The sequence below is a fragment of the Lithobates pipiens genome, unplaced genomic scaffold, assembly GCF_037356315.1.
Source record: "Lithobates pipiens isolate NorthernLeopardFrog02 unplaced genomic scaffold, aLitPip1_a1.2 Scaffold_23, whole genome shotgun sequence".
NCBI classification, from domain to species: Eukaryota; Metazoa; Chordata; class Amphibia; order Anura; family Ranidae; genus Lithobates; species Lithobates pipiens.
This window is the reverse complement of record NW_027507785.1, coordinates 226480877-226498427: the sequence shown is the minus strand read 5'-3', so window position 1 is coordinate 226498427 and position 17551 is coordinate 226480877. Positions and strand designations below refer to the sequence as shown.

The following is a 17551-nucleotide window of genomic DNA, read 5'->3' as shown; positions in this document are numbered from 1 at the left end:
TATGGATTCTTTGATTTTCTGTTTTTCACTTCCATCTTGTATGTGTGTGTTTTTAAACCTTTGTTGTTAATTTTCAAATTCAGCAATTTATAAATTGGATGAAAGATTTAGCAGTGGAAAATACTTTTTTTAAAAGATAAATGGTGCATTTTATATACAACTATATAGATCAGACCAAAATGAGGGACACATGAGGAGGAAAGAGGGACAGAATGACTTTACCGAAATCAAGGACGGTCCCTTGAAATCAGGGACAGTTGGGAGCTATGCATACACTGTGCGACTATGTATGGAGTGCTCATATCCAGTTATCTGCTAGGTGCTGCTAATTTGCTTTAAGCTAATTTCCGTAGCAGGCTGATCAGTGATATGTCAGGGTGGCTGGTATTTATGGATCACCGCAGCTCCTCTTCATAAGGGAGGGAGTCAGGCTGATCAGCAGCAGAACAATTATGCCGATAGGCTGCAAGAGGAGTGTGCAGAGATTGGGAACACATGATAACGTTAAACAGGCTGTAAGACATTAAAAAAGACTAATTAAAGGCAAATTATAATAGTGGCATGTGTGTTTTCATTAATCAAAGAATGTGCTAATTTCAGTAACGGTTTGTTTTTCTTAAAAGGAGGTTTACATTATATGACTAAGAGAAAGCAACCAACAGTATAATAGATTGCCTAAAATGCCTTCACCTGTCACTTTCTCTGGAAAGTTTTGTGTGCTTAAATATGCATTATTTAACCACTTTCAGACCGGACCATTTTGCTGGTAAATGACCAGAGGTCTTTTTACACTTTGGCACTGCGCTGCTTTAACTGGTAATTGCGCGGTCATGCAATGTTGTACCCAAACAAAATTTGCGTCCTTTTCTTCCCACAAATAGAGCTTTCTTTTGATGGTATTTGATTGCCTCTGCGATTTTTATTTTTTGCGATATAAACGTAAAAAGACCGCAAATTTTGAAAAAAAATGATATTTTCTACTTTTTGTTATTAGAAAAATCCAATAAACTCAATTTTAGTCATACATTTAGGCCAAAATGTATTCAGCCACATGTCTTTGGTAAAAAAAAAGTCAATAATTGTATATTTATTGGTTTGCGCAAAAGTTGTCACATCTACAAACTAAGGTACGTTTTCTGGAATTTACGCAGCTTTTAGTTTACGACTGCCTATCTCATTTCTTGAGGTGCTAAAATGACAGGGCAGTACAAAACCCCCCCAAATGACCCCATTTTGGAAAGTAGACCCCCTAAGGAAATTGATAAGAGGCATGTTGAGCCCATTGAATATTTTATTTTTTTGCCTCAAGCGATTGAATAATGACAAAAAAAAAATTTTTTTTTTTTTTTTACACAAAGTTGTCACTAAATGATATATTGCTCACACATGCTATGGGCGTATGTGAAATGACACCCCAAAATAAATTCTGCTGCTTCTCCTGAGTACGGGGATACCACATATGTGGGACTTTTTGGGAGCCTAGCCGCGTACAGGGCCCCGAAAACCAAGCACCGCCTTCAGGCTTTCTAAGGGCGTAAATTTTTGATTTCACGCCTCACTACCTATTACAGTTTTGAAGGCCATAAAATGCCAAGATGGCACAAAACCCCCACAAATGACCCCATTTTAGAAAGTAGACACCCCAAGCTATTTGCTGAGAGGCATGTTGAGTCCATGGAATATTTTATATTTTGCCACAAGTTGCGGGAAAATTACAAACTTTTTTTTTTTTTTTTTTTTTTTCACAAAGTTGTCACTAAATGATATATTGCTCATGCATGCCATGGGCATATGTGAAATGACACCCCAAAATAAATTCTGCTGCTTCTCCTGAGTACGGGGATACCACATATGTGGGACTTTTTGGGAGCCTAGCCGCGTACGGGGCCCCGAAAACCAAGCACCGCCTTCAGGCTTTCTAAGGGCGTAATTTTTTGAGTTCACTTCTCACTACCTATTACAGTTTTGAAGGCCATAAAATGCCAAGATGGCACAAAACCCCCACAAATGACCCCATTTTAGAAAGTAGACACCCCAAGCTATTTGCTGAGAGGCATGTTGAGTCCATGGAATATTTTATATTTTGCCACAAGTTGCGGGAAAATTACAAACTTTTTTTTTTTTTCACAAAGTTGTCACTAAATGATATATTGCTCACGCATGCCATGGGCATATGTGAAATGACACCCCAAAATAAATTCTGCTGCTTCTCCTGAGTACGGGGATACCACATATGTGGGACTTTTTGGGAGCCTAGCCGCGTACGGGGCCCCAAAAACCAAGCACCGCCTTCAGGCTTTCTAAGGGCGTTACAGTTTTGAAGGCCATAAAATGCCAAGATGGCACAAACCCCCCCCCCCCAAATGACCCCATTTTAGAAAGTAGACACCCCTAAATTTAGGGGTACACTAGTGAGACTAGGTAATAAATGGCGGGTGCCCTGAAACTATAAAAAAATAACTAACCAACCAGCGTCACCTGTAACAGTTATATGGTGATCACTGGTGAAAGGGTTAACTAGGGGGCAATCAGGGGGCTTTATGCGGTAGTATATGGGGGTCCCTGGCGCTATAAAAAGCTGCGGCGAACCTAAATACCTACCTGCCTAACTAGCGTCACCTGTGACACTAATACAGCGATCAGAAAAACGATCGCTTATTAGGCTGGGTTCACACTGGAGCGATGCGGGAACGCCACGAATGCGCGGCGGGTTCCCGCATCGCATGCCTCCCGGCGGCAGTTCACACTGCCCTATGCGAACTGCTGGGAGTGTCAGTGAAATGTTAATGACACCCCCAGATCAGTTCGCATATCGCAGTGCGATCTGCAAACTTGGATCGCATGGTGTGAACACCCATGCGATCCGATTCTGCTGCGGACCAAAAAAAGGGTCCCGTGCGAGTTTGCGGCGGGTGCGGCGGGTGCGACACGAATTCAGCCATACTATCTGTATAGCTGAACTCGAATCGCACAGAGATCGGATGTGATTTGCACTGCAGTGCGGTGCGAATCACATCCGTTCTCATAAACCGCTGCAATGTGAACCCAGCCTTAGTGACACTGGCGACGGGGGGTGATCACGGGGTTAAACCTTTATTGGGGGGGTTAGGGGGGTACCTTAGAACTAAAGGGGGCTAACCCTAACTGCCCTAACAGTTATTAGTCACAAATGACACCTGCCGGGTGATCAGGGGGTTAAACCTTTATTAGGTAATAAATGGCGGGTGCCCTGAAACTATAAAAAAATAACTAACCAACCAGCGTCACCTGTAACAGTTATATGGTGATCACTGGTGAAAGGGTTAACTAGGGGGCAATCAGGGGGCTTTATGCGGTAGTATATGGGGGTCCCTAGCGCTATAAAAAGCTGCGGCGAACCTAAATACCTACCTGCCTAACTAGCGTCACCTGTGACACTAATACGGCGATCAGAAAAATGATCGCTTATTAGGCTGGGTTCACACTGGAGCGATGCGGAAACGCCGCGAATCCGCGGCGGGTTCCCGCATCGCATGCCTCCCGGCGGCAGTTCACACTGCCCTATGCGAACTGCTGGGAGTGTCAGTGAAATGTTACTGACACCCCCAGATCAGTTCGCATATCGCAGTGCGATCTGCAAACTCGGATCGCATGGTGTGAACACCCATGCGATCCGATTCTGCTGCGGGCCAAAAAAAGGGTCCCGTGCGAATTTGCGGCGGGTGTGGCGGGTGCGGCGGGTGCGGCGAATGGCTGAACTCGAATCGCACAGAGATCGGATGTGATTTGCACTGCAGTGCGGTGCGAATCACATTCGTTCTCATAAACCGCTGCAATGTGAACCCAGCCTTAGTGACACTGGCGACGGGGGGTGATCACGGGGTTAAACCTTTATTGGGGGGGTTAGGGGGGTACATTAGAACTAAAGGGGGCTAACCCTAACTGCCCTAACAGTTATTACAGTCACAAATGACACCAATGCAAAAAAAAAAAAAAAAAAAAATGACATTGGTGTCACTGTGACTGGGGGGCAGGGGTAATTGGGGGGGTGATCGGGGGGTAAAGGGGGGGTGTGAGTGTGCCTGGCATGTTCTACTGTGTGTGGGATGTGTTGGTGCAACTCACTGATCCGCTCTCCTCCGTGTCGGAACGAAAAATACCGACACGGAGGAGAGAATACATCACTTCCTCTCCTGTGTTTACATTACAGGAGAGGAAGTGATGTCACCGGGGATTTCCATTCGTCGGGAGCGATCGCGAGGGGGTGGCCATGAATGAATGGCCGTCCCCTCGTCCGGGATCGCTCCCGAACGAAAACCGACCGCCGCAGGCACCGGGCGGGGGCCCGATCGGGCCCCCGACCCGCGGGAGGCAAAGGACGTACATGTATGTGCTTATGCCTGCCCGTGCCATTCTGCCGACGTACATCGGCGTGCGGCGGTCGGCAAGTGGTTAAATGTGCATTTAATATAAATGAGAAAAAAAACAAAAAAAAAAACAATGCGTTACTGGTACTAAATATAGGCAGCTGGAAATGTTAATTTTAATATTTACTGCAATAGTTGTATATGAAAGCATATCTAAAGTCCAACCTGGTTGATTATGGAATAGTTATAACCTATGTTAAGTTTTTTTTTTGCTGTCTGTGTCCCATCAGGAAGGATACCCTTGGCTTTTTGTCTCAAGATGAAGGAAGTAAAAGGAGAGCTCACTAAAGTAACTAAAGTAATATCTCCTTAGATATCTCCTTAGATAGTTGTCATAGAAACAGCTCTCCCAATTGGAATATTTACCATTTAATTCCTGTTCCAGTGATACAATTTTGGATTTTTTAACCTTTAGTCCTGATGACTGTAATAACTGGGCTAAATAACTTTAAAGTGGACCTTAAGTCATGTTTTTTCATCTTTCCATCTATTAAATCTTCTGCCCATGTTGTTTTAACTTTGGGTAGTAAAACATTTTTTTCTTCTGCCAGTAAATACCTTATACAGCCCACTTCCTGTTTCTTGTCTGGTCATTAGCCTAGGCCAGTGATAGCGAACCCTGGCACCCCAGATGTTTTGAAACTACATTTCCCATGGTGCTCCATTATACGGCAGAGTGCATAAGCATTATGGAAAATGTAGTTCCAAACATCTGGGGGGCCAAGGTTCGCAATCACTGGCCTAGGCTTTTGACATCATGCACAGCTCTCTCTCTAACGCTCATGAGAATTTGCCAGGAAGGGAGGGGGGTAAGTCATAAGAGGGCCAATGAGATCTGCAGAGCTGGAGGTGTGTCTCTGCGTGTCCGTGTAAATCTAGGAAATGAACAGGCAGCAGTTTCAGCTGCAGCCAGACTGGAGGTGTTCTGTGCACAGAATGTGGACAGACTACCACTCAGAAACATAGTTTCCTGCTTGTGTGATTGGCTAACTGATTTTCCCAGAATTCTGCACTAAATTAGAAGTCAGAATTCAGGCCTCCCCTGCAACAAAAATTTCATGAGATACTCCCAATAAGAGATCACATTTAAAGGGATGAAGACCCGGCAATTTTCCTCATTAGAGCCCTGTAAGTTCAGCAGCTGATTTATAATTATGAAACTACTCCCATTAGATACACTTTCCACATGGACACAGACAACCCAAATGTAGGAATCTGCAACAAAGTTTGTTAAAATCCTTGTAATGTACATCGATCACCCAGAAGGGAATGTTTTTTTCTCAACAAGAGTGGAGTTAGCCCTTGTACACACGGTTGGAGATGTGTCCGATCAGACCGGTTTGTCGGATATTCCGACTTTGTGTGGTCTACATCGGACTGTTTCCGTCGGAGCATCTGACGGACCAAGTTTTCCAACTTGGTAACATTTTCTGACAAAATGCTCCGATCGGACATACTCCGATCATGTGTAGAGAATTCCATTTGGACAAAGTGCCACGCATGCTCAAATTCCTACACCAAAGCTATTGGCTACTAGCGTGAACATAGTCCTGTCATAACGAAATAACGTAATCACATCAGATTTTCCCACAACTTTGTCCGACCGTGTGTATACAACAGTTTCGGACAAAATCCGTCGGACAAAATCCGACAGATTTGGTTGTCGGAATCTGTGTGTACAAGGGCTTATGGTTTAACACACACACACACACTTATGAAAAACAAGATTCAAAGAAGTACATGTAGCTGATAAAATAACACATATAAAAGCTTGTATATGTGGCGGATAAATTACTCACAATAGGCTGCGCATAAATGACCCATAAAACATGTACACGTAGGTGATAAATGACACATATAATACTGTAAATATTGCATTTTTTTTACTTTGTCACTCTAGCGCTGTTGCACCCCCTTTTGCTCTACAATACTGTAAATATGGCTGACAAATTACACATAAAATGTGTACTGTACATGTGCATAATAAATGCACTTAAAAGCAGTGTGTGTGGTTAATAAATTACACTTAAAAGCCTGTACAAATGGCTGATAAATGACACACAGACGCCTGTACGCATGGTTGATAAATGACACACAGACACCTGTACACATGGCTGATAAATGACACAGAGACGCCTGTACACATGGCTAATAAATGACACAGAGACGCCTGTACACATGGCTGATAAATGACACACAGACACCTGTACACATGGCTGATAAAACGGGACACATAAAAACCTGTACACGTGGCTGATAAATGCTGCAAAAATCCAGTACCCGTAGATGACAATTTTGGTAAAATTGTGCATGTTATAATACCTGATAAGCCTGTCTGTTTCTGAGCATGTGTTGGGTTATGTTAGCAAAAGGTATGTGAAAGGCCAATTTTACTTACCAGATAGATGGCTATTCCACCTCCCAACAGGAATCCACTGTAAACATCAATGGGATGATTCTTGTACTGAGTTATACGAGTGAGGCCACATATTATTCCACATATGATAAAGGAGAAAACCAGCAGTGGTTTCAGTAACTTGGATGAATCAGTCAATGTTGCATTGAAATACATCTGTAAGGCAAATTTTTTTTACATGAGTGTTTTAGCTGCTCCAATCAAACGTTTGTAAAGTAGGAGAACGCAGGGATCCTTGTACAAAATTAACTAAATAACCATACAACTGCCTCATTTACCCACCCTCATTTTCATTGTTTTCCCAGGTGGAGGGGTCACATCATTGACTCCTGAAAGGAAAAACTAAATAAAGCTGACCATACCATGATTATTTTTTTTTAAACAAAACTAACAGATATACAAAGGAAGTAGATGGAGGAATCCCTTCCTGCTTGAACCTTGTGTTCTGACAGTAGCATCAGCCACTGTTGGAATAGCTGATCAGCAGCTGCAGTTGATCTCCATGAAAAATTTTCCAGCATACAGTATCCTATCAACAAAACTGAAAACATAAGTATGAGAGCCTACACGTTGATCAAAATTTGGCTGACCCCTGCTGGTGGAATTTCAAACAGTGTATGGCCAGCTTGTTTTAGAAATTCTATCATCTTTAATTGTATTCTGTGTCCCAGCTGGGAAGACTCCCCCTCATATCCCGTGAGGTCACACAGGCATGAAGTGAAGGGAAGTTCTTTAACTGGGATCCAAATATTAATAAATGGCCTTTTATTTAGTAAGTAGGGAAGGTCTAAGACCTGTGTAAGATTTTTACTGTTGTTTGCACCACCACTGGTATTCCTCCTACTTCCTGCGTGATCACTAATAGATGATTGAAAATAAACAATTTAAGTTGCAACAAACACCAATAAGAAAAATCCACCAGAGTTTCTAATCTATGTATCTACCATAGCTAAGTTTGTATGTTCTATTCTAATTGCATTAGATTAGTATTGTCCCTGAGTTATGCTGGCAGTACAGTTCCCAATTTCCCTTTGGGAGTAATAAAGTATTCTGTATTCTGCATTCTCAAATTTTAACCGATCACAACTGAATGCAGGTAATGGTCCTAACAGCACCACCCGATTGACAAATTTTGAATTTGAAAAATCTTAGAAGTGGACAATCAATTATCAGCTGAAAAGTGACTGCAGCCAATCAGATGCAGTTACTGTTTAGGTATTTTGACAGCTGCAGGAGCAGCGGTTGCCAGAACAGTGCCATCTTAAGAGCATTATAGGCCCCCAGGCAATACAGTGCACTGGGGCCCTGTCTGCACAATCACACACAATTGCCCATCAAATGCAGCTTTACTGTGCCTGTGAATGCAGCCTCACTGTGCCCATCAAATGCAGCCTTACTGTGTCCATGAATGTAGCCTCACTGTGCCCACCATTGCAGCCTCACTGTGCCCATGAATGCAGCCTCACTGTGTCCACCATTGCAGCCTCACTGTGCCCATGAATGCAGCCTCACTGTGCCCACAAATGCAGCCTCACTGTGTCCACCATGTCAGCCTCTCTGTGCCCATGAATGCAGACTAACTGTGCCCACCATTGCAGCCTCACTGTGCCCATGAATGCAACCTCACTGTGCCCACCATTGCAGCTTCACTGTGCCCACCATTGCACCCTCACTTTGCCCCCACTGTGCCCATGAATGAAGTCTCACTGTGCCCACAATTGCACCCTCACTGTGCCCATTAGTGCAGCATCACTGTGCCAATTAATACATGCTCACCATCGCCTGGTAACACACACATCACGGAGCTGGCTGGGTCTGTGTTCAGTGGCCATGCTGTAACAAGGTCCCGCCCCCCTAGACCGGCTTGTGTGATAGGCGGAACACTGATTCAATTCACTATTACATGAGCCGGTCTAGGGGGCGGGACCTTGTTACAGAGCGGCTGCCGAACACAGACCCAGCCAGCTCTGTGAGACACAGGATGAGGAGGAGAGAGGGAAAGAGTGGAGCGCTGCAGCCACAACTCAAAGTGGCTCCAGGGCAGGCGGCCTACTGGGAAATTTCTGGGCATCCCGGTAGGACAGTCCGGCCCTGGCTGGGGCCGCTGAGCAGGTGGCCACTCCCCCCAGGCAAGTGGGACCCCGGGCAACTGCCCAGCATGCCCATGTGAAAAGACGGCCCTGTGCCAGAATACAATAGCTGGCAGGAGAGATTCCTCCACTCATGCTGTTTAGAGTTGATGGGTGAAGTGACTGATTTCTCCCGTTCAACCCACGGAGCTGGCTGAACATAAAAAAAATTCTACTGTGTATGGTTAGCCTTACACAAGAAAACTAGCCTTTACGTAGTAGGATTTCTATGAGCTTAAGCTCACTAAATTGTCCACCGTAAGCTTTGGGCACTACAGCTTGCACCTTGCTGGGTTCTGTGGTTCCTCTGCAGGTCACCGGAGGACACAATAGTAAAGTAATGGCTGGCAGGAGAAATGACAGCACTCAACAGGATAGACACTATCAAAGTGGCACCCAAAAGATTTAACACACCATCCACTGGAAAAGTAAGTATTAGGCTTCTTCTTTTAAAAGGATGCCTTTGTTTAACTTTTTTTCTTTGCAACAAGGTCACTTTAACTAGGCTTAGTGATATGTGTTAACTAAGGTTAGGGAAGCTAGGTTCCATGTAATGCAATGAGGAATGCTTGATTAGATACATCAACAATTAACCTCCATACAAAGGCTCATTTTAGCTCTCCTGGAGTAACAATCAATCGCTGGAATAGTACAGGTTTATTTCCCATTAACAGTGCCTTTAATGTGGACTTGCTAATTAGTGAGAGAGATTTACTTCACATATATACTGTACATGGCTGAGTTTATAAAAAAAAAATGTATTCTGGTTAAACAAATACTCTATGACTTTTAATGTTCTCCCAAAGGATGAGTTAATCATCTACTCTGACTGGGTTAATCATCTTCTAACTGAGTAAAGTTAATTGCTCTTGACTTATAATTAATGTACTGTACATTGTAAGATATCATAGCATGTAACTTTTTTATCCTATGTATTTTTGCAATTTAATATTTAGAGAACAGTATAAGGTGTTATGTTAGCACTAAAATAACTATTTCTATAACATACTATTTCTTTAAAGGCTAAACCATAAGGAAAACACTTAGAGGTGCATACCTAAAAAACTTTGCATAGCAATTCACCCAGTAAAAGTGCAAGTACATTCATTTTGTGTGAATTGCTATGCAAACGTGTACATTTTTCGGTGGGAATTGCTATGCAAACTTTATCTTCACACCCCCAAGTAATGCAAGTATGTTGTCAGTAAAATACAATAAAAGTATTTGTAAATTCATCTAGCGCAAGCACCTGGATTTGACTTCCTATGAGTCTCTTGTAATCCCCGGTACAGCAGCAGACTGGGAGAGGGAGGACCAGAACTAAAAGCCAATCAGCTATGTGGCAGCTACAGGATGACAAGACATATGATGACAGGAGGGATGAGCAGAGAGATTATGGTAGTTTATCAGTTTGCATTTGCTCCTGTATTGTTTAATCACAAGCTGGGACAAGAGGATGTCATGGCTGTATTACCTAGCTGCTGTATAGAAAGGTTTGGTCACCTGCAGGGCTCTGATGTCTGGCAGTGATCTGCATATCTTAGGACCAAATGTACAGAATTTTAAATCCTCTGATGAAAGCTGCCATATATGCACAACATTGTAGTTCAGTTGTACATATAGACCTATTTTCATGGGTTTTGGCTTCATCCGTTTACTTTATTTTTTCTTTACTACTTTACAGTTTTTAAACTTTGTAAATGTCCATATGTTTATGTAGTAAAAACAGGTATAAGGGCTCATGCACGCAGCCGTGTCTGTCCATATATCATACGTTCAGTTGTATTTTGCCAAAAGATAGCTCATAGGTGCTGCATATGGCTGCCAATAGAATCCAATGGATATTTGTGGCTATACATGTGTCAACGCAAATACTAGGGATGGTTTGCACCAGAACATGCAAACAGGCAAAAAATGTGTGCGAACATGCAAACCCTATAAAAGTCTATGGGACACGAACATGAAAAATTAAAAGTGCTAATTTTAAAGGCTTATTTGCAAGTTAAAAAGTGTATGGGGACCCGGGTACTGACACAGGGGACACGTATTAATGCAAAAAAAAAGTTTTTAAAAAGGCTGTTTTTTCAGGAGCAGTGATTTTACGAATGCTTAAAGTGAAACAATAAAAATTAAATATTCCTTTAAATATGCCTGGGGACAAGGGTCTCATCCCCAAAACCATTGCCCGGTTGTGGGGGTCTGTGGGCAAGGGGCTTATCAGAATCTGGAAGCCCCCTTTAACAAGGAGGCTCCCAGATCCCACCCCCCTCATGTGAATGGGTATCGGGTACATTGTACCCCTATCCATTTACCAAAAAAAGAGACAGTTTTTGACAATTTCTTTATTAAAAAAAAGTGTCCCTTGATGTACATCCATCATCAATCACGCCACCAAACAGACCCAAAAATACATAACAATAGAAAAAAAATACGAAAAATACTTTATCTCAATGGGAGGCATCCCGCCTACTGCTGTCTTTTCGCTGTGACAGCTGTTACATAGGCAAGTGCAGGGCCACTCGGTTACATCACTGGGTGGCCCCACCCTGGCCTATATAACAGCTGTCACAGTGAAAAGACAGCAGTCGATGGGGCACCTCCCATTGAGGCAGAGATTTTTTTGTTTGTTTCTATTCTTCGGGTCCATTGGGGGGCGTGATTCAAGATGGATGGACTTTTTTTTCATTTCTTTTTTAATAAAGGAATTGTCAAAAACTGTCTTTTGTAGTTTTTACTTTTGCACACTTTTTTGAGTGAATGCGTCTCTTTATGTCAAAAGTGGTTTTAGACCAGCTAGAAAGCAGCAATAGTGAATTAGAATCACTTGCAGAATGGAGCGATAGTGAATCGTGGGGAAATTCATAATCACACACTGAAAGTGATGACAGCGACAATTCTGTAACTGAGGAAATTTCATTGTTTTTGATTTGATTACATTATTGAATAACATGTATTATTATTGTATTATTATTTAGTTTTTGATTTGATTACATTATTGAATAACATGTATTATTATTGTATTATTATTTGTTATAATTATTTATAGTTATTTATTATATTATAATTCCTGACCTTAGCCTATGCAACTTTGCTTCTTCTCCCCTATACCGTCAGTTCCCTCTGAAAATCCATCTATCAACTTCTTCTATATGACCATTAACTAACTGGTCTGGTCGTAGTCAACTACATTTGCTATTGTGTATCTACAGGTAAGCCTATAATAGGGCTTACCTGTAGGTACAGTGCATACAATGTATACAGTGTAATAATGTACGGTAATCACTGGTTTAAAATGAATGTTGTTGTACCATGTAATCAATAAAAGAGACTCAGATGGTCTCTGCTTAGAACCTAACCTATCAACAATTTGAATGTCTGATTTTTCAATAAATGAGCTTAATTGCAACAATAATCACATTATTTTCAAGGTTACATACTATGTTCCATGTATACTCAAACAACATTTTTTAGGATGCAGAAGGTGTGAACTACTCTGCTTTGATTTTAGGTCCAAATCTGACATATTCTCTGATATTATACCTATGACTGGGTATTATGATTAGCATTGTTGGCTGGAACACAGTCTCCAGCAGTCTCACTCCTGGAGCTGTTGGATCAAGCAAGCCAGTTGTTCCATTTAATATTATCTATACTCCCTTTTTTTTTGGATAGAGTTGAGAATAATGCATGCCTTTTAAGGCTATCTTAGGGTGATTTCATCCATTTCCCATCTTGTAAAAATGTTTTCTACAAGAGAAGAATAACTTCTGGTTGGAGAGTGTGGACTGTTCAAGTGATTGAATAGTCAGAAGCCACATACCTTGGGACTACATGTCCCATGATTGCACCCTGTCCCTAATGTGTGACCATTCTAAAAGATCAACTGATAGTTCCTCCTTTCACAGCTTTGGTCAGTAGAGGACCAGCAAGTGAAGCTGTAATCCTCTCCATGAACAAACCTGCTAGGGTGGCTACAGCAAGCCCCCCCACACACACACATATACTTAAAGATTATGCTTCAAAGACAAGCTGCACAAACAAAAGAGACAGCTATAACAGCTATATATATATATGTAGGAAGGCCAGTATGGTGGCCTGAATTTATGGGAGGAGCCCGGAGGGTATTTAACCAGCCTGCTCGCCTGTGGTCTTTGTCGGTTTCCGGTGCGCGGCATGACGTCACTAAGCCGACTCTTCGAAACTCGTTAGCGTCCGTGAGTTACCGTTTCGTAGTTGTTCGAGGTCCTCGTTCCCGTTTGCGATTCACGTACTAACGCGTCGATTCGGCGGTCGCAGGTAGGGTTTTTTCGGTTGACTTGTCATTTCATACATTGTAAATGTCTTGTCACTAAACCTCGATGTCAAACTTACGAGTTATTCGTAAAACCCTACACACAGCCGCGACGTCTGTCTACTACTCGTAACGTTATCATACTAAAACATTTCTTTTGTGTTTGTGTTCCTCACACCGACGCCAAGACACAGCTTCGTTTAGGCGTGTCTCACTGTTTTTTGCTCCACAGACTAATCAATGTTTCTCGTGGATTTGATGGACACCGGTCAGTGCCATATCAAGGTCGAACCATTTCAACCATTTCAAACCATTTCAGATCATTTCAAATCATTTCACTCTCACCTACCGCGCTCCGATTCGAATCCAGTCGCATCCACAATGCACTGATTCGTCCCGGTGTGCCCCAGTTGCTTTTTCGGCCTCATTTCAGTACATGCTCCAGAGTCCCATTTGTCGAGTCACGACTCATGCCTCTGTCATGGTAAATCATTTCACTGTCACGTATCACGTTCCGATACGAATCCAGTCGCATCTATGATGCACCAATTCGTCCGGCGTGCCCCAGGTATTTTTCGGCCTCATTTCAGTACATGCTCCAGAGTCCCGTTCGTTGTCAGTTGCAGGTTGCGGCGCACCGATTCGTGCCTCTGTCATGGGAAATCATTTCACTGTCACGTATCACGTTCCGATACGAATCCAGTCGCATCTACGATGCACCAATTCGTCCCAGCGTGCCCCAGGTATTTTTCGGCCTCATTTCAGTACATGCTTCAGAGTCCCGTTCATTGTCAGTCGCAATCGCGGCACGACCGGTTCGGGCCTCTGTCATGGCAAACTTTTGTCACTCATTTCATTGTCACTTACCGCGCTCCGATTCGAATCTAGTCGCATCCGTGATGCACCGATTCGTTTCGATGTGCCCCAGTTGGTTACGGCCTCATTTCAGTACATGCTCCAGAGTCAGGATTCAGTATCGGTTGCAGGTTTCGGTTCTCTGATTCATGACTCTGTCATGGGAAATCATTTTCACTGTCACGTATCACGCTCCGATACGAATCCAGTCGCATCGTGCACTAATTCGTCTCGGCGCGCCCCAGGTATTTCAGCCACATTTCAGTACATGCTTCAGAGCATGCACGATTAACGGATAGTCGCAACAGCGGCATGATCGATTCGTGCCTCTGTCATGGCAATCAAAATAATTTCACCGCCACGTACCGCGCTCCGTTTCGAATCCAGTTGCATACATGCACCGATTCGTTACGGTGTGCCCCAGTGCTTTAGCCTAATTTCAGTGCATGCTCCAGAGTCCGGTTCATCATCAGTCACAGTCACGGCACGACCGGCTTATGCCTCTGTCATAACAGGTTTTTTCATTAAATTGACCGTCATATACCGTGCCCCGATTCGAGACGGTCGCATCTGACATGCACCGATTCGTTCCGCGTGCTCCAGTTGTTTTCATTCGTACGACCGATTCATATCGGATTCATTCCATACACATCCAAGAAACAACTTCTTGCAAAATCGCTGCTAGCACGCACCTAAGCATACACTCCCTGCAATCATTGCAAACACATTCCCAGGCACAGACTTCTGGCAATCGTTGCAAGCACGCATTCAAGCATGGACGTCTTGCAGTCGTTACAAGTACGCATTCAAGCATAGACTTCTTGCAATCTTTGCAAACACGCATCCAAGCATAGACTTCTTGCAATTGTTGTAAGCACGCATCCAAGCATAGACTTCTTGCAAATCGTTGCAAGCACGCATTCAAGCATGGACGTCTTGCAGTCGTTGCAAGTACGCATTCAAGTGTAGACTTCTTGCAACGGTTGCAAGCACGCATTCAGGCATGGACGCCTTGCAGTCGTTGCAAGTACGCACACAAGCGTAGACTTCTTGCAATCATTGCAAACACGCATCCAAGCGTAGACTTCTTGCAATCGTTGCAAGCACGCATCCAAGCATAGACTTCTTGCAAATTGTTGCAAGCACGCATTTGAGCATAGACTTCTTGCAATCGTTGCAAGCACGCAGTCAAGCATGGACGTCTTGCAGTCGGTGCAAGTACGCATACAAGCGTAGACTTCTTGCAATTGTTGCGAACACGCATCCAAGCGTAGACTTCTTGCAGTCATTGCAAGCACGCATCCAAGCGTAGACTTCTTGCAATCATTGCAAGCATGCATCCAAACATAGACTTCTTGCAATCGTTGCAAGCACGCATTCAAGTGTAGACTTCTTGCAATCGTTGCAAGCACGCATTCAAGCATGGATGTCTTACAGTCGTTGCAAGTACGCATACAAGCGTAGACTTCTTGCAATCGTTGCAAGCACGAATCCAAGCATAGACTTCTTGCAAATCGTTGCAAGCACGCATTAAGCATAAACTTCTTGCAATCGTTGCAAGCACGCATTCAAGCATGGACGTCTTGCAGTCATTGCAAGTACGCATACAAGCATAGACTTCTTGCAATCGTTGCAAACACGCATCCAAGAGTAGACTTCTTGCAGTCATTGCAAGCACGCATCCAAGTGTAGACTTCTTGCAATCGTTGCAAGCACGCATCCAAACATAGACGTCTTGCAATCGTTGCAAGCACACATTCAGGCATAGACCTCTTGCAATCATTGCAAGCACGCATTCGAGCATAAGACCTCTTGCAATCATTGCAAGCAGATGTCCAGGCACAAACTTATTGCAATCATTGCTAGCAGGCAGTTCTGGCTGGCTCAATAGATTGCTTTAGGAAAAGCCTGGATACTTTTCTAAATGTACATTATAACGGGGTACGATTGCTCTCTCGAGGGATCAGGAAGGAATTTTTTCCCCTGCTGTAGCAAATTGGGCTATGCTCTGCTGGGGTTTTTTGCCTTCCTCTGGATCAGCTGTGGGTGTAGAATTGGGTGTGTCGGGTTGTGCGATATTTTATTTGTTTGATTTGTGGTTAGGACTGGATGGACTTCTGTCTTTTCCGACCTGGCTACCCATGTATCCTACCATAACTCCTTGCAATCGTTGCAGGCACTCATCCTGGCATAACTCCTTGCAATCATTGCAGGCACGCATCCTGGCATAACTTCTTGCAATCATTGCAGGCACGCATCCTAGCATAACATCTTGCAATCATGGCAAGCACGCATCCTGGTGTAACTCCTTGCAATCGTTGCAGGCACGCATCCTAGCATAACATCTTGCAATCGTTGCAAGCACGCATCTTGGCATAACATCTTGCAATAGTTGCAAGCACGCATCCAAACACATGTTCAAGCACAACTCCTGCAGTCTTCGCAAAGCACATTCGGTAACACGAATTTCTCACAGTCACTACGAACACATCTCCAGTGACAAACTCCCGCGCAATTGTCGCAAGTACACGTTTAAACACTACTTTTGCAATCATGCCAAGGCTCGCGACTTAGCATAACTTCTTGCAATCATTCTTTTGCAAGCACATTCTCAGTGGCACACAAACTGGCTACACGTAGTTTTCAGCAGCACTTAATTGGCCACTTGTCTCCTGTGGCTTTTCTTACAAGCCACTCACCGTTTCCGGTCTGTCTGTCTCTCCCTTAGGACAGTTGAGTTCAACTTCCATCCTGCACCAGGATCGTGTTGACACACGCAACTGGCTTCTTCCTGTAACACGCTCAGGCTATACCTAGCCAGCATTCAGCATTTCTTATCCTTACAGGGCCTGGTGAGCCATCTGTCTTTATGGCCCATACAGCAAGATCTCCACTACGAGGCATCCAGAGGCATCGGCCCATAGCCAACGGCAAACGCTTGCCCATCACAACTGCCATCTTTAGGGACATATAAAATCCTTGCATATTCCCCAGTCTAGTCATCCAAGCGGCCATCTACCTGGCCCTTTGTGGTTTTCCATGGCCTAGCCAATTTATTGTTGGTAGCACTTGCAGCCAGGTTCTACACAGACACTACCTGATGAATGTTCAAATCTGCAATACGGGCCATTCCCCAGGGTCGATCTTTATGTCACGCCTCCTGGTCCTCCTCTCACGGACACAGGAACCTTCTCAGATCCTTAATTTAGATGCCGTGGCAATAGCAGACCTATCAATGTTGGAAGGTTCCTTACTGCATGGATTGGTGTAGCGATGTTTGGACCATCTACGATGCCCCTGTCACCCCTGGTAGTGACAGATGCCACAGCCTCCACAGGCTTCGCTGCAATTTTTGGCCACCACTGATTTACAGAACCATGGCATCAGGGATACTCCTAAACCCCGGGTTTACCTGGACTTCCTCCCTCTTCAAGCTATACCCGGTCATGACAGC

General features: G+C 43.8%; 1 protein-coding gene across 1 annotated transcript in view; it reads right to left on the bottom strand.

The window, feature by feature from the left end:
* Positions 1 to 17551, bottom strand: part of PLPPR4 (phospholipid phosphatase related 4) — a 211714-nt gene that overhangs the window by 6916 nt on the left and 187247 nt on the right. The window contains exon 6 of the mRNA XM_077452876.1: positions 6805 to 6978. Coding sequence (XP_077309002.1) covers positions 6805 to 6978 — 174 coding nt within the window. The remainder of the gene's footprint in view (positions 1 to 6804; positions 6979 to 17551) is intronic.